At 34.0% G+C, this 24,525-nt stretch overlaps 3 protein-coding genes and 2 pseudogenes across 4 annotated transcripts in view; 2 read left to right on the top strand and 3 right to left on the bottom strand.

Annotated features, from left to right (window-relative positions):
- Window positions 1–81: 81 nt before the first annotated feature.
- On the top strand, window positions 82–2,935 carry LOC107483257 (receptor-like protein 6; annotated as a pseudogene).
- Window positions 2,936–4,931: 1,996 nt separating this feature from the next.
- LOC107483205 (uncharacterized) lies at window positions 4,932–9,561 on the top strand. Of its 2 annotated transcripts, none has more exons than XR_008008277.1 (11): window positions 4,932–5,136; window positions 5,216–5,327; window positions 5,452–5,534; window positions 5,825–5,890; window positions 6,730–6,830; window positions 7,526–7,644; window positions 7,833–7,873; window positions 8,206–8,294; window positions 8,492–8,610; window positions 8,745–8,861; window positions 9,330–9,352. XR_008008277.1 is itself a non-coding variant. In XM_021141440.2 (11 exons), the coding sequence occupies exons 1-11, from the start codon at window positions 5,011–5,013 to the stop codon at window positions 9,474–9,476; spliced, it is 1,179 nt and encodes a 392-aa protein (XP_020997099.2). In that variant the 5' UTR covers window positions 4,932–5,010; the 3' UTR covers window positions 9,477–9,561. The 2 variants fall into 2 exon arrangements, 1 of the variants encoding a protein (XP_020997099.2); XM_021141440.2 differs by having other exon boundaries at window positions 8,492–8,669; window positions 9,330–9,561.
- A 1,949-nt stretch (window positions 9,562–11,510) lies between these two features.
- On the bottom strand, window positions 11,511–15,141 carry LOC107483204 (wall-associated receptor kinase-like 10). The gene is made up of 3 exons (XM_052260438.1): window positions 14,261–15,141; window positions 13,014–13,070; window positions 11,511–12,592 (listed from the first exon to the last, which is right to left on the bottom strand). Exons 1-3 carry the CDS (start codon window positions 15,093–15,095, stop codon window positions 11,535–11,537), a joined length of 1,950 nt encoding a protein of 649 aa, XP_052116398.1. The 5' UTR covers window positions 15,096–15,141; the 3' UTR covers window positions 11,511–11,534.
- Window positions 15,142–19,431: 4,290 nt separating this feature from the next.
- LOC107483203 (wall-associated receptor kinase-like 1) lies at window positions 19,432–21,678 on the bottom strand (annotated as a pseudogene).
- Window positions 21,679–22,106: 428 nt separating this feature from the next.
- Window positions 22,107–24,525, bottom strand: part of LOC107483255 (putative wall-associated receptor kinase-like 16) — a 3,980-nt gene continuing 1,561 nt past the window's right edge. Inside the window, exon 3 of the mRNA XM_016103886.3 lies at window positions 22,107–23,477. Coding sequence (XP_015959372.1) covers window positions 22,279–23,477 — 1,199 coding nt within the window. The 3' untranslated portion in view covers window positions 22,107–22,278. The remainder of the gene's footprint in view (window positions 23,478–24,525) is intronic.

Raw genomic sequence — 24,525 nt, 5'->3', positions numbered from 1 at the left:
GCATTGAAACCTACTTCGATAACTAGGGACAAGGTTTTTATAGTATCACCATAAATGCTTCACTATAAAAACCGATTAGAGTGTCCAAACATTTCATCCATTGAAACCTATTTCGATAAAAATGACAATGATGGGATTGTTGCATTCTGTTGCTTTGTCCACACAGTTTCTTCTCCTCTTCTCATCCTCCCTGTTTACAAACTGTTTAACTTTGAATGATTCAACTAGTACTCATCATCATGGGTGCCATCAACATGAGAACAATGCCTTGCTGAGCTTTAAACAAAGCTTCATCATAAGTAAGTCTGCATCTTACAATACTTTCAGTTATCCTAAAACTTGTTCCTGGATTCCAACCACAGATTGCTGCTCCTGGGATGGCATTGAATGCGATGAGCTCACAGGTCATGTCATTTCCATTGATCTTAGTAGCAGCCTGCTCTATGGTTCCATGGATGCCAATAGCACCCTTTTCTCACTTGTGCATCTTCAACGCCTTGATCTTTCAGACAATGACTTCAATCACTTGCAAATTCCAGCAAGGATGGGTGACTTGTCACAACTGAAGCATTTGAATCTTTCTCAATTTGGTGAAACCACATTGTCAGGTGAAGTCCCAACTCAAATTTCCCATTTGTCCAACTTGTTGTCCCTTGATCTTTGCAGCTATATTGATCCACAATTTGATTTTCCATTAATAAACCGTTTACAACTTAAAGAATCCACTCTGCAAAGCTTAATTCAAAACTCAACAAGACTTGAACAACTTCGCCTTAATTTTGTCACCATTTCATCATCTTTACCTCATACTCTCACAAACCTTACATCTCTGCAAAAACTCTCTTTTCGAAACTGTGAACTATATGGTGAGTTTCCAGTTGGAATATTCTATCTCCCAAACTTAACTTCTTTGAATTTTGCGGAAAACCAAAATCTGCAGGGTGCATTACCTGCATCCATTGGAAACCTGACCAATTTAGCTTTATTGGCTCTTGGAGATAATAGCTTTCATGGTGAAATCCCGCAGTCTCTTTTCAGACTCGAAAATCTTGAACAATTGTCTCTGTCGTATAATTTCTTTGAAGGACAACTAGCACTTGACATGTTTTTGAAGCTAAAGATGCTTAATGCTCTTGGCTTGTCTGTCAACAAATTGACTTTGTTCTCACAAAATAGGAATGTCAATGTGACAATCCTTCCTCCAATTCAATCATTAGGATTGAGTGGGTGCAATTTAGCTGGGGAAGTTCCAACTTGGATAATGAATCTAACCACTTTAAGTTCCTTGGATCTTTCTCGAAATAATCTTCAAGGTGAAATTCCATATTTCTTCTTCAGGTTAGAAAATCTTACAGTTCTCGATCTATCTCATAATACATTGGAAGGACAGATCGAGCTTGACATGCTTTCAAAGCTCCAAAAGCTTACTTCTCTTGGTTTAGGCGGAGGCAACAAATTGTATTTTCTTGAAGGGAAGAACAGTTCCAACGTAACATTTCCTTCTCAAATTCAAACTTTGATTTTAGGTTCATGCAACTTAGTTCATTTTCCCAATTTTACACAACACTTGCAGGAGTTGACTGATCTTTACCTATCAAACAACACCATAAAGACTATACCGAGTTGGTTATGGAACAAAACAACTCTTCAGACTTTGGTTATTTCCAACAGCCTATTGATAGGAGAAATATCCCCCTCCATATGCAACCTGCAGTCACTTGTGGTACTTGATTTATCTTCCAACAACTTAGTTGGCATGATTCCATCATGTTTGGGAACGTTTAGCCGATCCCTTCAAGTTTTGGATCTCGCAGCAAACAAATTAATCGGCAATATTCCTCAAACTTATGTGAAAGGAAATGCCCTTCAGTTTATTGATTTTAGTTCTAACAAGTTGTACGGTCAATTACCAAGAACACTTGTCAATTGCAGAATGCTTGAGTTTCTAGATGTGAGACATAACCATTTCAATGACTCATTTCCTTTCTGGTTAGGATCTCTTCCTAAGTTAAAGGTTGTTTCTTTAAGTGATAATCAATTTCACGGAGCTATAATGTGTCCATTGAAATACACATTTCCCCAGCTTCGAATCATTGATCTTTCTCAAAATGGTTTCTCAACAAAATTAACATCAGAAATAATCATGTGCTTCAAATCGATGATCATATCCAACAAAAGACAACTGGATTTCAAGGACGAGATTTATTACAGTGAGAATGTGTTTCTAGATATTGATGTGGTTTCATTTTCAATGTCCAACAAAGGAGTTGTCATGGATTATCTTGGGGGTCAATACCTTCATCACATGGTAGCCATTGATCTTTCATGTAACAAAATTTATGGTGAGATTCCAGACACCATGGGAAGTTTGAATGGTCTTGTTGTGCTCAACTTATCCAATAACATGTTTAGTGGCAGCATCCCATCTTCCTTCGGAAAGCTTTCAAATCTTGAAGTTCTCGACCTTTCTCTCAATAACTTGTCAGGGAATATTCCTCAATAACTCACAGGGCTAACCTTCTTGGATTTCCTCAATGTGTTTTTCAACAATCTCTCAGGTCCAATCCCAAAAAATGGCCAACTTTCAACATTTGATGAGAATTCATTTAAGGGAAACAAATATTTGTGCGGGATTCGGTTGTTGAAGAAATGTGAAGATCATCCTAAGCTTCCATTGCAAAAACCTGATGGCGATCAAGATTCTGAGTCGGGATCTTTCTTTGAATTGTATTGGATGGTAATTATAATTGGATATGGGGGTGGCCTTGTTGCTGGGTTAGCACTGGGAAATGCTTTTGCGGTAGATGTTTATAGGTTGCTGAAAAAGATCTTTTAAGTCAAAAGTCTATATGTTGATCTTTTCATGTGTGTAATCTTAGATTATTTCTATTTTTGTGTTTGTATTTGAAGTTATTGTGTTTCTCTTATGTAAGAGTCAGCTATGTGTAAACCCAAATAAAAGTAGACATGATAGAAAGATAGATATAGTGTGTTATATTTCTATTTTAATTTTTCTATTTTTGAAATAAGAAAAGTCATACTTTATGTTCTTTGCATACAATAATCCATTTCCTTTTGTATATTTTCTCTTATGCTTATGCTTATTCAAGACACGATGTCTTGTAAAGTGTAAAAAGAAGTCAGTCTTTTTTTCAAAAAACAAGTATTCATTGATATGAAAAAGATTATAAGTAAATCAATTGAGCCTACAGTAATAATAAAATGAGATTTCTGAACAAAACTAAAATTACAACCATCCATAGTCTAAATCTTTTCATTTGAAAAAGTTACTAACAAAAACAGGAAATTTCTTCTGCTTTTCTTTCTCTTCCATTTCAAGATGAAAAGTCAGCAACACCATAGAAGGAAGGAGAAGCAATGATGAACAATCTCTCTCTTTTTCATAGTTAGAGCACTAATTTTTCTCATAGGAATTGAAGGAAAATAAGAAATAAAATTACAATAACACCCGGTAAGGATGCGATATTATTATTCAAATAGTGGTGGAGGTTTGCAAAAAAGATAAATCACTGTAAAAAAAAGATTGTTATCTCTTGTAATAAGAGACATCTGAATAATTATGTGTTAGAAAGTGATTTATCAAAATCGAATGGACCATGAAGAGATATTGTACAAGTGATAAATGAAGATAGTTTTTTTTAAAGAAATAGCAATGAAAGATTTTAGAATGTTTGTGAAAAATGGAGGCAAGACAAAATTTTGGGAAGATGTCTGGTTGGACGAATGGTGTTTGAAAAATAAGTTTTTAAGGTTGTATTCTATTTCTTTGCAAAAATCCGAACTGATCTCAAATTGTGGTTTTTGGGATAGTTTCTGTTCGAACTGGAACCTTTTATGGAGAAGGCGTTTTTTTTTAGTGGGAGTAAATACTGTGAAGAATTACACACTATTTTACATAATATTATCCTTAATGCAGGTACCGAAGATAATACTATCTAATCTCTTTCTGAGGATGGGTGCTTTTCGGTGAAATTACTGATTAGTACCACCATGAGAGAAAAACTAGGGATGGCAGAATCAAAACATTTTTTTGGCAACATTTGGAGAGAAATAGTACCACATAGAGTGGAGATGATGTAATAGTTTGCTTTATTAAGTAAACTAAATACCAAAAAAGGCTAGTTAGGATTAATATTATAAGTAGAGATGAATCTAAATGTACCTGTTTCAAATAGAATTAGTAAAATTGTGGCTATTAATATCATTTAAGAGTGATTCCACTTATAAAACCTATACAAAAGAATTAGTAGAATAAATGTCTAATTTATCAAATTTTCAAACAAGTCCATCGTTAATTTGACCGACCATAAAATTTTATAAAATTAGTTAACTAGTTTCAACTCTCATTAAAATAGTTTCCTTCTCTACTAAAAATTTTATATCCACTCTAATCTATTTCAGAATTCATAATCCTCTACAATAGATCTATTTTAATTTGAGACCAAAATTTTTTTTAAAAAGTATCTTTCAACACATCACCTAATAATTAACTATCTTCCTAAAGTCGAATACTTATATTTCATTCCCTCAAACTAGCAATTAGCTATATCCTGTGAATTCTATGTTTATGTATAGCTTTAAACAGTTCGAGTGTTTCCTCAATTGTTAATGTAACAACGTTCATCATAAAATATGAATTGTAATAGATTATCTTTAAATTTTGTCTACATCTAAGGTTTATTAAAACACATCCAGAAGCTCTTGAATATGTGTTGCAAACAACACATTCAACTTGTAATTTTTTTCCCTTAACTGAATTTTTATTTCTTCTTTTAGAAAGATAGTTTTAGATAATTAATTGCAATAATATAAATGACTGCATTGTACATAAATTAAACCATTTTCTATACAGAGGGAGAAATAATTTTAAAAAGAATAGTAATTGGGAAAAAAAAAGAAAAGAAAAAAAGAATGAAAAGCTATAAACCCTTGAAGGGGGTTTAAGAATAAAAGAAGATGCTTTTGTGAGTAGCATCGTTTCCCAAAACCATGTTTATAGTGATTCGCAGGCTTCGGCTTCCTCCCATTTCCGTTGGGCGATTCCAGAATCAAGTGTGGACTCCGCCACTCCATGCTCTCTTCTCCACTCACATTGTCGCCGACAAACCAATTCTGGTAACAATAACCGATTTCCATCCTCTTCATCATCCCTATTCCCTATGCTTATGCTTTTCATTTTCTTCAATTTTTGCAGGTTCGGGATTTCGTTCACTCTGCTTTGTACCATCCCTTACATGGTTACTTCTCCCAACGGCCCCGCTCCGTTGGAGTCCTTCACAGCAGCATCAAGTTCAATCAACTTGAAGGTTCTAATCTTGTTCCTTCATAATCTTGAATTAATTGTGAATATTCAGCTTCTGGAATTTTGATAATTTCTGGTAATTAGTTTTGTGCTAAATACTAATGCATTACAATGGTAGCGGATTTCAGGCAGAAAAGCTTATATGAGATACTTGGATAATATTTACAAGCAGAACGATATCTCTTGGTTTACGCCTGTGGAGATCTTCAAGGTACACTGGACTGTATATTTTTTCAGTCAACAATATATATAACAAATGTTGCAGATGCTTATATGGTTTTAATTTAATAGCTCCCAGTTTCATAAGGTGGAAACTGTTGTTTATTTGTCCAAACCATTTATTGAATCACAAATTTGTTTTTTGAGTTTTCATACTATTCAACTTCTAAGAGCTGTCCTTGTAGTTATTTTAGAATTAAATTTGCTGCACTTGGACCTTCTGTGAAACCTTAACTAGTGTTTTGTGTCTCTAATCATTTATGCAATTCGCCTTTTGTGTAGCCTTGGTATGCCCATGCGATTGCTGAAGCCATCATGCGAACTGCAAACTTCTCTGTCCCTCTAAAAGTAAGCACATTTTACTTGTGACCATTGCCATCTGAATTTGTTGGAAAAAAATGTTTTTCTGATATTAATATTAGGATATTACTGTAAAGTGTATCTTTATAGGAGTTATTTGTTTTTTCTTTTAATTTATTTTTTTCTATTTATTTTTTATCTTCTGGCATGAATAAAATATTTATCAGATCAAAAAGGAAAATGAAAAGAAAAAGATGATAAAGAATATTTTGAGTGGCTCTAGGTTTGTGCAGAAATTTCACCGTTCAAGATTTATGCCTGCAAACCACAGACATTTTCCCCAATGTAGGAGAGAGCAGCCTTATTTCTCGTATCATGTATTCAAGTTCGGTTCCCATGAATTTAAACAATTACACTTGTTGAGTGATTTTGTAAAGCTGACCCCACCTAGTGGGACAAGGCTTTGTTGTTGTTGTTGTTGTTGTTGTTGTTGAGTGATTTTGTAAAGATATCTGCTTGTTGTACTTCAGTCCCCACATTTAAGTGCCTCACCACAAACATACCTAATACTGTATAAATTTCCTCAATTTCCTTGTTTGGTTGCATGTCTACGGTTTAGAACCCATGAAAGCACCATATTCTATTGTTCCAGCAGCTAGGCTGTGAGAGCCTTGCACCATGATGTTATTAGCTAATGTTTTAGTTATCTATAACTATGCTTCATGCCTGTTTCTTGGTAAAATTTGTTTTTCATTCTTTTCATTACTAACCACACTTAATTTGGACAAAAAATTAATAAGCATTGCTAATATATCTCCTTTACACATGGTTTGCTACTTTTTATTACTTCAATTAGTAGTTAATATTATCCTCTAATTTGCAATCAGATATATGAAATTGGTGGTGGATCAGGAACTTGTGCCAAGGGTATATTGGATTACATAATGTTGAATGCTCCTCCAAAAGTTTATAACAGTATGACTTACACGTACGTGCCTCGAACAGTTAATATGTATTTTATGCTAAAACCAAATTATAAGTTAGAACCCGTTCTTACCTTTTCTTAAGATACTGGGCTATGCTTGTGTTATACTATTTTCTGTACATCTAATTGTCTGAGTAATACATCTCTCTATGTTGCTTAAGTGTTCCCTAAGTAACTTCCATTAGGGTAATTCTTTAATTTTGGACTTTGATTTTCACTGAGACATGAATGTTAGAGAAAGTAAGAAACCGCCAAGCAACATTTCCTTTTGGTATCATTTGATTCTAGTCTATTCTCAGTGAGTTCTCACAACAAGAGTGTATGGACCTTGTATTCTGTCCCTATTTTTCTTGTATTTTATTCTCTCAGTTTCTGGCCCACTCTTCTAGTCATGTTCTTTCTTGACGAGTGCCTATGGAAATCCAAAGTTCCTCTGCAGTCTTGTCATATGATTGGAACCAGTACATAACAGGATTGATACAAATGATTTGCTGTGTACATATTGCCTTGCTGTTTCTCCTGCAATATGTGTTATCTGTTATGTACATGATTATAGATTTAGCTACACCTCATGCTATGTTTCTAAAAATTGTGCTACTGTTAGTCTAGTGAGAATATCTTGTTAATTATTCCGGTTATCTACTGTATTTGGAGCCACATTATGCACATTGCAATTGATGTATTATTTTTAACTACAGCTCAGTTGAGATTAGTCCTTCACTTGCTGAAGTGCAAAGAGAGACTGTTGGTGAAGTGCGCAGCCATATTCCAAAGTTCAGGGTAGAATGTCGTGATGCTGCTGATCGGAGGGGATGGGGTAGGCTGCTATAGTACTTCTCCCTTGATTGAGCTGAATTTTTTGAATTTCAATGCTCCTATTTTTGAGATGTTGTGGGGTCTTCTATATGTTTTTTTTTTTTTCAGAATTTATGGAATATATGACCCAAAAAAGACTAAGAAATAAATTGACGCAATAATTCTATTATAATGATTCCTTCTTTACAGGGGATGTGGAGAGACAACCGTGTTGGGTTATAATGCTTGAGGTGTGTTCTATACTTGAGTTGCTTTTAATTACTGCAGCTCATTTTTACTAGCTGTAGAAAAGAATTTAAACTTCCCTTTGATGTGGATCTAGTTAACTCAAGTGAAGAAAGTGGCTACAGTAAATAACCTAACATGTAATGGACTTATTGTTGTTAAATAGTGTTAATATCCTTCAAACTGTTCCACTGCCATCCTGTGTAATGTATCACCAGTTACCAGTTGGCTTCACCTAGAAGATGACGAACTGCTCTAGTCAAAACTATGTCGTATTATGATTCTAATTATTATTATTTTTTTTACCAGCAAATCACTTTATCAACTTACTTTGTAGGTACTTGATAATCTTCCACACGATCTTGTCTATTCAGAGAATCAAGTTTCCCCATGGATGGAAGTCTGGGTTGAGAGGCAACATGGTCGGTAAGGGTGCATGTTGATCTTGATCGTGCTGTTGCTTTATGCATCATATCACGTATTCTAATTCTTCATTAACTTGTAACTACCAAACCAGATAGATGCTTTAATTCAAGAAATGTTAAATTTCAATTGTGAAAGATGCACCTTAACAAACCTATGTAAGGATTTCACATCACCAGTCACCTTTCTTTTTTCAATAGAGAAACACTTGGTGAGTTATACAAGCCTTTGCAAGATCCACTTATCACACGCTGTGTTGAGATCATGGACATGGATGAGCCTAAAACAACTCGGAGCATTGCAGTACCTACACTGAAAGGTATTTGGTCTAAAGTTTACCCGAAACCTCGTAGATGTTGGCTGCCAACTGGATGTTTGGTAAGAGAGTCTCTTAATCTTCCTCAAGTTTTATGTACAAATAAATTTTTTGCATTTACATGTTTTTCTTGGCAGAAATTACTTGAGGTTCTGCATGAGGTGCTACCAAAGATGTCCTTGATTGCTTCTGATTTCAGCTATCTCCCAGATGTGAAAGTTCCCGGCGAAAGAGCTCCTTTGGTTTCAACTAAAGTATATTTCTGTTATCTTTACTGAACAATAAAACAGCTACCTGCTTTTTTGTCTCAAACTTTAAGTGAAGTTTTCATGAAGTTGTACTTAAAATGTAGTCATTATCCATCTCCTTTCAACTTTAGTGCTTGACATCTAAATAAAAATAAAAATGGATTAATTTGCAAACACATTGGTTTTAAGTGATGTGTATTATGAACTCTTATTATTTTTTTTTTTTTTTGAGAATTTGTAAGGAATGATGATTTGAATTTTGAAGTTATAAAATACTTTCTCATCCTCTCTCTAGGGGTTTGGGATTTCAAAGGGGAAGGAAAGGTTGTATTAAAAAGATCCAAAATTTGACGCTACACCCCTTCCCTTCCCCTCACTTTTCCTCCAGAATCCCAACTTACAGACTAACCCTATGTGTCCTGAATCCAATGTGTGTTAACACTCTAACGCACTTACTTTTTTATTGAATTGCAGAAAGATGGAAGCAGCTCAGATTATGAGAACTATATGGACGCAAAGGTTTGGTTTCCCATCAGCCTCATCTTTCAATCTAGTTTCTTCATTTTCAAGCACATCCTGAAAATGAAGTTACAAGTGATTAGCAATCATCTAAGTCACTAACTCATATGATTAAATTAAATAAGCTGTCCCTCGATATTCAGTGGTTTAGAGGAAGAAGTATAACATTGCAAAGAACCTGTTGTATTGGGAGCATAAATAGCTGCGTAGTAGTAAAATCAACTTCCTACATTAAGTTTCTTGAGAGTCTTGGCTCTTCTTGTCTTATTTTAACTTCTATTTTATATCTTGCATGGTGCCTGATATTTCAATACTATCCTCCTGATTGAAGTAATTGGCATTATTTGAATTGTTGTTCGTTACTTGGTACTATTTCCTGGTCATTTTGTTTCCTTTATTGAAAACTATGAACTTGAGCATTGTTTGTAGTTCCTAAATAGAAAGAGTAAACTATTTGTCAATGTTAATATGTGTATGTTAATATGACTCATGAACCTGTCATGATTTTTTTTTCCGAACTCTGCAGTTTTATATTCAAAGTCAGCATTTCCTTGTGTTTTTCTTTTATTGCAGACGGTTAGTTCTGTTAACATTATTACTGCAATACCTTGTCTCCTTAGGTGGTGTTGGTTATATAGTTTAAATATACCAATAATCTCAAAAATTATCATATCTAAAAATTGTTTCCCATGTACCAGTAATTACATATACATGTATAGATAGGTAATATTTCTTTATATAATTATTTTTCTTTGCTTGGCATGCTTACTGATATAACTTACTAGTTAAATTGGATGGCCTGTTCAATGTAGAAGTTCTAAATGAGGCATCTTTGCATAGTGTAAAGTTAAATGCACTATCGAAAAGAAAAAAAAAAGTTTTACATAGATATCCAATAATATTGTCAAGTTAGTAAAAGTGTTTTACTCAACTACCTTCTATTTTAGAAATCTTGCAATCGATAGTACTTGATTGGTTACTAATATAGAACCATTTTATACTAACAATGTATTAAAATTAAACTGTTGTTTAATCTCAAATCTGAAAATCCTTTTCAATTATTATATTGGAATTTCTTTTGGTATATTTCGCTTCTATTTATCTTATAAGACTATACCTGATATGCTTCATTTCAATGAACTTGCAAGTTTATGCAATAGTTTTGTCTGATGCAGCTGGATACATCAGCTTTTATGGAAGAGTTCGGTTTGCCGACAAAAACGAGAACCAAAGATGGATACAACCCACTTTTGGATGACTTCAAGAATACCAAATTTTATCTGAGTGTTCCTACACACAATATCAAGTAGATTCTCAATACAAGTACTTGCACTCACGTAGACGGGTCAAGGCATTTCATGAGCTAATATTTATGTAAGTACCCTGGACGTAATCATTTATAAATTAAATTATTCTTTTTGGTCAAATTAAAATTTTCAACATAAACATGGTTATGTACTGTCTCATGGGTTCAATACTAAAGCCCCAGAAAATAATATGATTCAACAAGATATAACATCCTGTAGGAGAAGAACATCACCATTTGTGATGATCGATTTAAACCCGTGTTTGCAGAGTGGGGATGTATTTCTTATGGTTTATACCTATTATTGTACACTGCGATTAGCAAGAGATTAGTTTATAAGGAAGAACATTTTTATCTCCACGTATCATCTCCAACCTTCATTTTCTCAATTTTGCTGCCAAGTTATTGAAATATATTAAGCCTGAAGTTTTCTTCTTTGCTCAATTTCAGTGTTTTTGCTGTCTAAGATGCGGTGTAAAAAAACATGTCCCTCCCATCATGAGAGGGAGAAGGGCATTAGGAAATCATTATATCTGACTAACAATATCTACATAGTTGAACTAATATATTTTGATACAATTGCATCTTGTGTACATTGATCTAAGAAGTTTGATAGGAAGAGTTATTTTGAACTGATGGAGGGTATTAACTAACAGTTTTAGTTTGTTATTGCCATCCTTGTATATACATTCCACCTCCTGTTCTTGTGATAAAACAAAATTGCAAAAATGTGCCAATCATTTTATATGACATTCAACTCCCAGAATTCCTTAGCAAGAATTGGTCAAGAATTTAACCTATATGTAGGATTGGTCAGTAATCACCATCAGTGAGCTAAGTCTCTTCATGGGCTTTTATGCTCTAGAATTCCTTTGCAACTCCCAGATACCATATAATTGCATTGAGACTTCCTTCATACTAGGCCGCTTAATACCTTTCAGGTCTAAACATCTTTTGGCAAGCTTGGCAACTGCATTGATATGCTTTCTCCGTCCTTCCCACATGATTCTTTTGTCAATGATGTCAAACACACGTTTTTCCTCCATGCACAAAATAAAGTATGATGCTAAATTTTGCGCCTCATCCGGGGCAACAAAGGAAACCGGCTTTTGCCCTGTTAAAAGTTCAACAAGAACTACTCCGAAACTATAAACATCACTCTTGTCTGTAAATTGACTAGTGTGAAAATATTCAGGATCCAAGTATCCGAAAGTTCCTTTAACTATTGTGGTGAGGTGAGTGTCTTCAATAGCAATCATTTTGGATGTTCCAAAATCAGCCACCTTTGCATTGTACTTTTCATCCAATAGTATATTGGTCGATTTGATATCTCTATGATAAATGGGCTTAGAAGCTGCTGAATGTAAATAGAATAGAGCTCCTGCAACTTCAATGGCAATCTTTAAACGCATTTCCCATGTCATTGGTAGATATGCATCTTGGTCATGCAAATATTGGAAAAGGGTCCCATTGGGAATGAATTCATAAACAAGCAGAGGAATCTCTGTTTCCAAACAACACCCCAACAGTTTAACCACATTTCTGTGGTCAATTTGCGAAAGAATAACAAATTCATTGATGAATTGTTCTATCTTTCCTTGGACCTTAAACTTCTTGACAGCCACAATTTTACCATCTAGTAGCATGCCCTTGTAAACAGTACCTTCACCTCCATTTCCAAGTATCCGGTTCACATTAAAGTGGTTTGTGGCCTTCTCTAATTCCTTTAAGCTGAAGAGTTTAAATTTATCAAAACTACCTTCACTAGAAGACAATACCTTTTCTAACAACACACCACCATTCTTTTTGAAGAAACTTTCTCTGCTTTTTTTCGCTATTCTTTTCCTTTCAACTTCATAGAGCCACCTTAGACCCAGCAATAAAATAATGGATCCGAGGCTTGACAAAAGTCCTATACATTTGTCACACAACAATAAATAAATAAATAAGAGATTACTTTTTCCAATTCAAAATAATGTAATCATGCACCCACCCTGCATGGAGTTATTTAGTTTTTTTAATTTTAGGCAAGCTATAAATCAAAACAAGTGAGAGTTGAAAACAAATACCCATGTTTCTTTTAACTTACTAGATGAACAATGTGATTTAGGCAAGCTATAAATCAAAACATGTGATTTCATGTGAGTTGAAAATAAACAAGAGAGGGTGAAGACTCACATGCAGTTGTTTTCTGGTGAAATTGATAATTAAGAATTATTAGATAATAATTTAGTCAAACTTGTTAAATTATCTAACGTCTTTTAAATATTAACTTTACAAGAAAACAACTCCATGTGAGTTTTTACTACAAGTGATAGCTTATGCATACTTACCAACCATAAGCTCTTTTGTGGGAGTTCCTTCGGAATGGTACCAACGGTCTCGAATAACTGAAACGTGAAAATGGGAAAAAGATTGAAATTAAAATAGTAATAAATAAGTAAATAATATTTAGTTTGTATGCACTATATTAATATAAAGTTTTTGTATATATCTAATCTCGTATATTGTTATATCAACAAAAGTGTTTGGTTCAACTATCTTTACTCCAAGTTAAATATACACTAACATCTCATTGAATGATGGTATTAAAGCCTTTTGTATTTTCAATACATAACATTACAGTAAACTCAAAAGATAGTACACAATGAAAAGGATTTTCAGTTCAAGATAAATTCTCCTTCGAACAAGTCTTAACCATATAAGCCTAGACATACATACCTATATTAAAAGTTGATCTACTATTTTATATGTAAGATAGGATTCACATTTGGTAAGCGTGTTTATTTGAGTTATTAGACTTACTCACTAGAAATTTCTTCAATATAGGTAAAAAATGTGATGTGCACATAAAAAATCAGTCATTATGTATTTATGTATCAATTCATATCTTCTTTAACTCATTTTTATTGTGTATTTTATATTTTAATATATATTATATATGGATAATTAATTTAGTGACTGTTTTTTTATACACTTAGTATGACTAATATAGATATGTTTTGTTTCACATAAAAATTGAATGAAAATATTCAGAAATTTATGCATATGGGTAAATGTTTTTATATTCTATTAAAAGATCTCATTCATTCATTTCAAGTAATAAAGAGAAAATAAGAGAGAAAAAAATACATTGGGTCCTAATTTTTTTTTTTATCGTAACGATAATTAAGTCTCACACAATTTAATTACAAATAAGTTGTTGTCTATTGAAAAGTGTCGAGGACTAAAAATTTTTATCAAAAATTTAGTTATACTTTTCTCTGATAAATAATAGATAGATGTGATAAAAGAAGAAATTAATATAAGGTTAAATTGCTTCAAATTCACTAGATGGTTAAATGGATAATATCAAACTATCAAAGTCATAATTAGGATTGGTTCAATGGTAAACAATTTGGATTACTTTTATGAGGTGCTCAAACTTCGTTGCTATGAATTATGACATTCTCAGTGTAAATATACTTCTGTAAAACATTTCTAGCTACATACTATGATCTAATTCGAATCAGAATAGTTAATACATATAATTCAAACTATATATGATAAAATTAGATGTCTGCAGAAAAAAGTTACTGACCTACACAGCCACCAGCAATGTATGGGTTCCCATGGAATCCTACTCTGCATTTGCATCTCCAACCTGAATTCTCCATTTTTGAGGACGTTACATTAGTCTTAAGACATTCTGCATTAGTTGCTTCAATGTTGAACCAATTCAGAATCTCAAACTCCAGCACAGCATGTGCATAGTGACTCACATTCTTCTTGAGTTCACTCTCTTTCTGATTCACCATCCATGTTAATTCCTTTCTCCATTTTTTTGCTATCAGCGCATAGTCGTCGCACCCAGGAGCAATGCTTCCATTTCTTATATCTTCCATTGTCACCTCATACTCTGATAGATAACTTGGTATTGAAGCAACACAACAGAACTTTCCATGGCAACCAAGATTAACCTTTTTTCCACTGGCAACCGATTTCTTGAGTCTTGTGAACTCTTTTGGACCGCAAACTGACACGCACCCAGCGACTACTGAACGGTTAGAGTGCAAGAATCCAAGAATGTTGCAACCGAAAGCTACGAATGTGTTGCGCTTGTTGGAATACACAAAGGGGCTACCTCTCAAAGAAATACCTGCAGGATCTTCTATGGTTGGTTTGGGACGAGAGAGAGAAGAATCTTTGCCTCCATCGTGACACTTCCTGTGGAAAACTGGATTCTTGACTTCAACGGTGCTAATGTTAACGTCAATGGCTGTCACTTCAAGGTTTATAAGCTTCAGATATGGTGTGTGGTTACTCTTGCATTCTACTTGGAACCACTCCTCTGCATAGCATTTTGGATCCTTCATTCCAAATGGGTAAGGGATCTCAACATCTCCACACATTAAATCACACCCAGGTTGTGCCATGATTGGATCGTGCAAAAATTGCAAATCCAATTTTCCACTTGCCAATAATGGATGCATGATGATGATTATATGAAATACAAATCGAAGCATAACCATTGTAGTCATTAATGGTTTAATTTGATCCTTGTTGAGGAAGGTAGAGGAGTGATTGTATCTTTGAGAAGAAGCACATATTATAATTTATATAAGCCTAATACAGCTTGCATTAATCACTCGTTTACTGAGGCGGCGTCTTTTATTCCATAGCAGTAACTAGGGACGAGAAGAAAACCCCAAAGAAGTTAAGAGTGATTAATAAAGAAATGTCGTAATCATCTATGCAAGTACCTCAAGTATAGGTAGAATTCAATTTTATCTGATCTAACATGAAGACAATTAACTTGTCACTATGTTTAATTATTTAATATATAGATACCGTTGTGACTATGCTGCCGCCTGAAGGTGTATATATATGTTAACTCAATTCCAGGTTGATTCAGCCAAAAAACATTATGCGGAAATTTATTTTACTTGGATCAGATTCAGCTGTAAATTTTCATTCATCTAAAGCAAAGGTTCCATATTCCAAAGTAAGAAGATTAAAGGACTCTGCCTATGATTGACAGTACATACAAACCTATAATGAGCAGTGTGACCAAAATTACATAAAATATAAAATTTGTCTTTTGGAGTTCATAACTCCAACCATATAATGGGAAGTGACCAAAATTACATATATATGACCCAAAAACCTAAGAAAACTTGCCAATTATTGGATAAGAATATGCATAACCTCTGACTCCAAGGTGTGTGTTATGTTGCTTTGACATATATCAGAAATAGAATCTGCAACCTAAGGATGGTGATATTAAATTGTAGGATGCTCAATTTCTTAGCTTGTTTCCAGTGAGGTATTGTAAGTGCTTCTTTATAACTCTTTGGTTCAAGACTAGTTGTTAGCTGAGCTTGAAACAGTTTTGGTTTTAAAATTTCATTATTTGATCACGTTATCATTGGGTGAGTAGGGTTGACAGAGATGCATGATAGCATATTGCTGCTCAGACTCACCCATCGTTGAAGCATCACAGTTTGAACAACAACTTGAAAGATAGGAATCTGAGGCAGCTCATTCATGATTGAGACATTTTTTGTGAGGAAGGGAAGCTAGTTTTGAGTAGACACTTGGTCTCGTCGAAGAACACATGTCTGCTAAATGCTAATGATTGTTTTCCAAGCTGCAGTTAGACATCTATCACCTTTTGTACCGAATTCCATATCCAAGAAAAGCACACAATTCAGACCTATCATCAATTTTATGAGCATTGTGAGGCCTAATATAAGGAAAGTATAGGCATCCGAAAGCTCAACGCCTATTTGATTTGTCTATAAAGTTCAACGCATCAGAAAACATATGGTGAGTAGCTCCTGAATTTGGATACCAATTCCGATCTCTAAGCATTGAAGGCATGGCAAAAATCAGCTTCATTCTACGTCAAGGCATTGGAATACGAGAGATTATCCCTAAGGTTGTGAGAAACTGAGGTTGTTTTAGAGTGTGTGCTTCATAACCAGAGTCATACCAACACGAGCGAATCTGAGGATGCACCATTCTACCTCCTTGAGCAAATCTGGCTCCTCCTCTGCCACAATAAAAGCGTCTTCCACCACGGATACCACCATGAATGTGGTAATGACTAATGAGATGTTTGATACACGAGCTTGAATAAAATTATCATGTTCCTTGCACTTTTTGAGTAGTTCTTCATGTGCCATGAGTAAGGCTTCAAGTTCTCCAATAGATACAAGTTTAGAGTAATGATTTAAGAGTAAATGCTCAAAATGGTCCCTGAATTTCAAATTGCTATTCAATTTCGTCGTTGACTTTTTAAAATGACCAATTAATCCCTGAAATTCGAAAAAATGCATCTCCGTTAGTCCCTTGCAGAAGTGCCGTCTAAATGTTGATGATGTGGCATTCCAACTGTATGCTGATGTGTATTAAACTTGAATTTGATTCAAATTGGTACCTGAAATTGCTTAATAATATCCAAGTTAGTCCATTTTCAATTATAAAATCTTAATCCCCAAATTATTGTCTTCTCTTCTTCGATCTCTCTGTTGTCTTCTTCTCTTCTTCGACCTCTCCGCTATGGCGCTATCTTCTTATCTTTCTCGACCTCTCCACTATCTTCCACTTCATCTTGTTTTCTCGTCTACATGAGTGATGATGGGTGGTGGAGAGAGAAGTCAAAGTAGCTCAAGTAGGAACAATTAACTCTATAGAGAGACCTTATGGCAACAAAAGAATGTCCAACAGGGGAGGTAAGAATGCCGTTCTTGTAATTGCAGACTTCGGATGGTGATGAAGTACTCAACGACGAAAGAGAATCCTAATAGACTATTTTATGGTTGTCCAAACTATGAGGTAAGGTTATGGCTTTAAAGAAAATGAAAAGATAGTTTCACTTTAAGTTTGGATTCACCTGCGAAATTTTACTTTGCAATATGAAATCCGTTGTAATTTTTTTCTGTTGGATTGATGGAGGTGAAGAACTAGTTTGTGCAACACCCATTTCACAAAAAATTTTGCATGAGTTCAATTGAAAAATGACAAACTTAGAAAGTGATGTTAAGACTTTGAAGATGATGACAATGATTACCTTCTTAAAAGTGAAAAATATATTTTAGTTTAATGCACGAACCTGCAAGGATACATATAATTTAAATTTGTGTTGAACTTAAAATTAATCCAACCACATTAACTTGTAATTAAAATAGTTTTAGGTAAGTGAACTGATGTTGTAATTCAGAATGAATATGAACTGGAAGATAGCGGAGAGGACGAAAAAGAGAAGAAGACAGCATCGAAGAAGAGAAGACAATAATTTGGGATTAGAGTTTTATAATTGAAAATGGATTAATTTGGATATTATTAAGCAATTTCAGGTACCAATTTGAATCAAAGTCAAGTTTAGTACACATCAGCATACAACTGAAATGTCACATTATCAACGTTTAGACGGCACTTCTGCAAGGGACTAACGGAGATGCATTTTTTCTAATTTCAGGGATTTAATTGGTCATTTTAAAAAGTCGAGAACTAAATTGAATAGCGATTTGAAATTCATGGACCATTTTAGGCATTTACTCAATGATTTAATAAACTAAGTGTATTCCTTAGGTAAGCCATTTAAGATTGCTTCAACATGAGAAGAAGAAAAAGAAGAGGAAGAAAATGTTTGAGGGAAAAGAGTGAATTGATAATTTGCTTCCTCACAAATTATATATCGGCTGCTGACTAGGCTAACCAAATAACTAACTTTCTAACCTGGTAACAAACTCTCACATGGGTGCTTAACAGATTAACTAACACGTCAACCAACCACATTCTCTTATATTCCTTACATAGCAAAATACTTGCAGGCTCCTTGATGGTTACTTCGGGATGAGAATGAGAAGAATCTTTGCCTCAAGGGCGACACTTACTATGGAAAATTGGAGATTCTTAACCTCAACTGTGCTTATGTTAACATCAATGGCTTTCACTTCAAGGTTTATAAGCTTGAGGTAAGGTTTATGGTCACTCTTGCATTCTATTTGGAATCATTCATCTGCATAGCATTTTGGATCATTCATTCCAAATGGTTAAGGGATCTCAACATCTCCATACATTGAATCACATCCAGGTTGTGCCATGATTGGGTTGTGCAAAACTTACAAATCCAATTTTCCACATGCCAATAGTGGATGCATGATGATGATCCATGTTATCAAAATGATAATACGAAATACGAATCGCAGCATAACCATTGTATTCATTAATGGTTTAATTTGATCCTTGATGAGGAAGGTAAAGAAGTGATTATGTCTTTGAGAAGAAGCACATATTACAATTTATATTAACCAACAGCTTGCATTAAGCACTAACTAGGGACAAGAAGAAAACCCCAAAGAAGTTAAGATTGATCAATAAAAATGTCGTAATCACCTATGCAAGTACCTCTAGACTCTAGTATAGGTAGAATTCAATTTTATCTGATCTAACAAGAAGACAATTAATTTGTCACTATGTTTAATTATTTAATATATACATATCGTTGTGACTTTGCTGCTGACGGGAGGTGTATATATATGTTAACAACTCAATTTCAGGTTGATTCAGCCAAAAAGCATTACGCGAAAAATTTTTTTACTTGAATCAGATACAATTGTAATTTTTTTTTCATCTAATACAAAGGTTCTATATTCCAAAGAAAGATTAAAAGACTGAGCCTATGACGGACAGAAAGTTACATAAAGATACCATTATGACTTATTTTACATATATATGACCGAAAATATTAAGAAAACATACCAATTATTTGGTAAGAATATTCATAACCTCTGACTCTGATGTGAGTGTTAGGTTGCTTGGACATATATCAGAAGCAGAATCTGCAACCCAAAGATGGTGATATTCAATTGCAGGATGCTCAATTTCTTCTTGATCATTTTGTTGTGCATTATTAGACTTCCTCTCCAATTTCCAGTTCTCATCCAATTCTCTTGCGACTTCTTTCATAGTTGGCCTTCTTTTTCCATTGATCTCAAGGCATCTGTATGCAAGATTCGCAACTGCAATGATATGTTCTTTCTCTGCTTCTTTTGTCACCCTATCATCGATGATTTCAAACAAGCGATCTTCTTCCATGGAAAGAACAAAATATGAAGCCAGACTTTTCTCTTCATCAGATCTTGAGGAGGATAACGGCTTTCGTCCTGTCAAAAGTTCAAGAAGAACGACTCCAAAACTGTAACATCACTCTTTTCTGTCAATTGGCTAGTATGGAAATATTCAGGATCTAAATATCCAAAAGTTCCCTGAACTACAGTGGTGAGATGAGTATCTTCGATAGAGATCATTCTAGAAGCTCCAAAATCTGCTACTCTTGCTCTATACTTCTCATCCAACAAAATATTTGTTGACTTTACATCTTTGTGATAAATTGGTTGAGAAGCAGCTGAATGTAAGTAAAACAAAGCTCCTGCAATCTCATTTGCAATTCTCAAACGCATATCCCATGTCATTGGCATGTCCTCATTTTGGCCATGCAAATATTCATAAAGATTTCCATTGGGAATGAACTCATAAACAAGCAAAGGAATTTCTTTCTCCAAACAACATCCTAACAACTCGACTACGTTTCTATGGTTAAATTTGTGAAAGAATGACAAATTCGTTTATGAATTCTTCAACCTTTCCTTGGACCCTAAACTTTTTGACTGCAACAACTTTTTCCATCTACTAGCATACCCTTATAGACTGTACCTTGTCCTCCCTTTCCAAGTACTCTGTTCATGCTGAAATTATCAGTGGCCTTCTCTAACTCCTTCAAGGTAAAGTGTTTAACTTTGTCAACATTAACTTCGCCAGAAGATACCCTTTGTTCTAACAACAAACCTCCATTCCTTTTGAAGTTTTTTTCTTTGCGGTTCTTTACTATTCTTCTCTTTACAACTTTATATACCCGCCATGAACCGAGAAGTAAAATTATTGATCCAACACTCGAGAAAACACCTAACAGATTTTTAATTATTAATTCAATTTTTATAGTTTAATTTTTTTAATCTAGTAATGTAATGTATTTTATCTTATATTTTTAAATATTAATGATTAATTGATGGCCAAAACCAATAAATTATGATGGCTTTTATAATTCTTCATTTGGTAAAATGATTTTAAAATAAATCCAATAGTCAACAGTTAATGTAAAATACAATAATTTGCTCTTAGTCTTAGCTGAGAAAGGAACTATCATACCGTCATTGAGCCTGCAGCCTTGTGGAATGTAGGGATTGCCAGAGGAGTAGTCGTGGCAGTAACATCTCCGACCGGATGAGTTCTTGGAAGATGATGTAACATTGCTGCCCCTTGCAGTTGCTAGGAAGCCTTACGGACGAGTTTACAATCTCCCACTCAAACACCGCCGTAACGTTCTTCAACCGTATCAGATCTTGAGCCCAACTGTAACCCAACTCACTATACTCATAATCACCGCATAGCTGCACTTATCATCACCACTCGCACTCGCATGATGGTTATTGTTGTTGATCCCGAAACTCTCCGTTGTGACGTTGAATTCCGAGAGATACAAAGGCAAGGAGGTCACGCAGCAGTATTTGCCGTTGCAAGTGCTGATTTCAATGTTCTTGTCGCCGTTGCAAATCGAAACGCAGCCGCTGACTTGCGTTTATAATAATTTTAACATAATTATATTAACTCAGGACAACCACTTGCTACTGAGTAGCGTTGTTGTGGTGTTGGAGTTTGCAGTTCCAACGGTGAATTGGATGCATGATTTGAATGGTGCCTTGTGATACATCAATTGATGAGACCTCCATCTCTATAGATTTGCCTGCATTCTATTTGGAACCACTTGTCTGCATAGCATTTGGTTTCCTACATTCCAAATGGAAAAGGGATATCAACAAGTCCACATGTGGAATTGCAACCAGCTTGTGCTATAGGAGCAATTTCGTATTGTGCAAATGCCAGTGTATGTAGAATAGTGCATGTTATTAACATGACAATGACATCATGATCAAACGCGAATTGAAGATCCATTGTTGTGGCTTAAAGGTTCGTATGTTGAGTTTCATTAGTTTTGGACTATGAATTTTAACATGCATGCGATTATCGTGGCTATAATGATTATGAAGTATCGTTAAAGTTAAGATAATATTTTTTTATATTTTTATAATATATTTTTTAATATTATTTTTAAAAAAATGGTTAATATATATTGGCTGAAAACAATAATTTACTAATTAAACTTATTTTTTATTATTTCTTTTTTAAAAGAAAAAGTAGAGACAAGAGTAAAATCAGTGAAAGGCTTATACACACACCTTTGTGACTATGCTGCCACCGGAAGGTGTATACGTGTTAACAACTCAATTTCAGATTCATTCAGCCAACAAGTATTAAGAGGAAATTTATTTTACTTGAATCAGATATGACTAAATTTTTTCATCTAAAGCAAAGGTTCCATATTCCAAAGTAAGAAGATTAAAAGACTGAGACTAAGATTGACGGTACATATAAACCTATCATGGGCAATTACCAAAATTACACAAAAATACAATTAGTCTTTTGGAGTTCATATCTCCAATCCTTATGTTACATATATATGACCTAAAATCATAAGAAATTAAAACTTACAAATTATTCGGTAAGAATATGCATAGCTTCTGACTCTGAGGTGAGTGATACGTCGCTTGGACTTGTATCAGGAGCAGAATTTGCAACCCAAGGATGGTGATATTCAATTGCAGGATGCTCAATTTCTTCATGACGATGTTGCTGTGCATTATTAAACTTCCTCTCCAATTTCCAGATCTCATCCAATTCTCTTGTGACTTCTTTCATAGTTGGCCTTCTTTTCCCATTGAGCTCTAAGCATCTATATGCAAGATTGGCAACAGCAATTATGTGTTCTTTGTCTCCTTCTTTTGTCACCCTATCATCAATAATGTCAAACAAGCGATCTTCCTCAACAGAAAGAACGAAATATGAAGCCAAACTTTTCGCTTCCTTGGGTCTTAAGGAGGATAGTGGCTTTTGTCCTGTCAAAAGTTCAAGAAGAACTACTCCAAAACTGTAAACATCACTCTTTTCTGTCAATTGACTAGTATGAAAGTATTCAGGATCCAGATATCCAAAAGTCCCTTGAACTACAGTGGTTAGGTGAGTATCTTCGATAGAGATCATTCTAGAAGCTCCAAAGTCAGCTACTTTTGCTCTGTACTTTCCATCCAACAAAATATTTGTTGACTTCACATCTCTGTGATAAATTGGTTGAGAAGCAGCAGCGTGTAAGTAAAAAAGTGCTCCTGCAATCTCAGATGCAATTCTCAAACGCATATCCCAAGTCATTGGCAAGTCCTCATTTTGGCCATGCAAATATTCATAAAGATTGCCATTAGGAATGAACTCATAAACAAGCAAAGGAATTTCTTTCTCTAAACAACATCCTAACAACTTAACCACATTTCTATGGTTAATTTGTGAAAGGATCACAAATTCATTGATAAATTCCTCCACATTCCCTTGGACCCTGAACTTTTTGACGGCAACAATTTTTCCATCTACGAGCATTCCTTTGTAGACGGTGCCTTGCCCTCCCTTACCGAGAACTCTGTTCATGTTGAAGTTATCAGTGGCCTTCTCTAACTCCTTTAAGGTAAAGTGTTTAACTTTGTCAACATTAACTTCGCCAGAAGACATCCTTTTTTCTAGAAGCAAACCTCCATTCTTTTTGAAGTTTTTTTCTATGCGGTTCTGTACTATTCTTCTCCTTACAGCTTTATAAACCCGCCATGAGCCAAGGAGAAAAATGATAGATCCAACACTCGAGAAAACACCTATCAAATTTGGCACATTATTCTATGAGATGTTACTTTGTCTTACATGCACCAATATCATTATTTTGTCAACATATACATGGATACAACCTGTGGATTCCTTGGTTACTACTATATACACATGTATAAGTGCAAGTTCCGGGTGAATAAAAAGAACAGGTCAAGTTAAGTGAGAGCATAGAAGCAGTTAACAAAATGAAAAGAATATATTTAACAGTAAAGTTACACATCAAAATCTTTTTATGAATAAGTTCAACCAAGTTAAATAATAAAATTTGGAGTAATGCTATATATAACTGATTTTTATTGATATTAAACCAATTTAATTGAATTTATTTAACAAAAAAATTTAATATGTTGTATTATTCTATATTTAAATGGTTAAATCTTATATTAATGGTAACAATTTGACTATCTTTTATCACAACATAAAATTTCTGATTTTAGTTATACATACACTGACAAAATGTTAGTTTGGAAACATTTTAAAATTATTTTTTGTACAAACATACTCTTTTTTTTTTATCCTCGCTTCTTCAACTAAAAAAAATTGTTATTTATTTAGAGCCAAAGATATAATATATTCTTTTAAAAAAAACCTAGAATACAATCAATATATAATCAATAATCTCTTTTGATTTTTCCTCCATCACAAAAAAGAGGTAAAAGCATGCATATTTAATTAGTTGAATTCTTTTTTTTTGTTTCCTTCTTGAGTTAACTATATGTTTGGTTACAAAGGACAATGACCACTAATGGCTATATTAAATATTATGCTACTAGTGGCTACTTTTAGTTATTGATGCAGCCACTTTTGACCCTTTTTATATTAATATAATGCAGCCAATTTTGACCCTTTTAATATATATGATGTAGTACAATTATTTTATGGACATATTAAAAATTAGTTATTAATTAATTATTTATATAAAATATATATTAAAAATAAATTAAATAAATATAAATTTATAAAGATAAATTTAGTGATAAATTTTTGGTTTAATTATTCCGTCGCTTTTTATAAATTTACTGAATTTTCAATTAGATT

Source organism: Arachis duranensis, chromosome 4 (genome assembly GCF_000817695.3).
Source record: "Arachis duranensis cultivar V14167 chromosome 4, aradu.V14167.gnm2.J7QH, whole genome shotgun sequence".
In the NCBI taxonomy this organism is placed as follows: Eukaryota; Viridiplantae; Streptophyta; class Magnoliopsida; order Fabales; family Fabaceae; genus Arachis; species Arachis duranensis.
The sequence above is the reverse complement of the archived record's forward strand: the minus strand, read 5'-3'. Positions and strand labels throughout refer to the sequence as shown.

Bases quoted from the DNA above. Each gene is read 5' to 3' on its own strand.
- LOC107483205 (XM_021141440.2), top strand. From the start codon at position 5,011: ATGTTTATAGTGATTCGCAGGCTTCGGCTTCCTCCCATTTCCGTTGGG. The intron at 7,874-8,205 runs GTGTGTTCTATA...CTTACTTTGTAG, and splicing joins GTTGGGTTATAATGCTTGAG to GTACTTGATAATCTTCCACA. The intron at 8,295-8,491 runs GTAAGGGTGCAT...TTTTTTCAATAG, and splicing joins GTTGAGAGGCAACATGGTCG to AGAAACACTTGGTGAGTTAT.
- LOC107483204 (XM_052260438.1), bottom strand. From the start codon at position 15,095: ATGGCACAACCTGGGTGTGATTTAATGTGTGGAGATGTTGAGATCCCT. The intron at 13,071-14,260 runs GTCAGTAACTTT...TTCACGTTTCAG, and splicing joins CATTGCTGGTGGCTGTGTAG to TTATTCGAGACCGTTGGTAC. The intron at 12,593-13,013 runs GTAAGTATGCAT...ACAAATGTATAG, and splicing joins CACAAAAGAGCTTATGGTTG to GACTTTTGTCAAGCCTCGGA.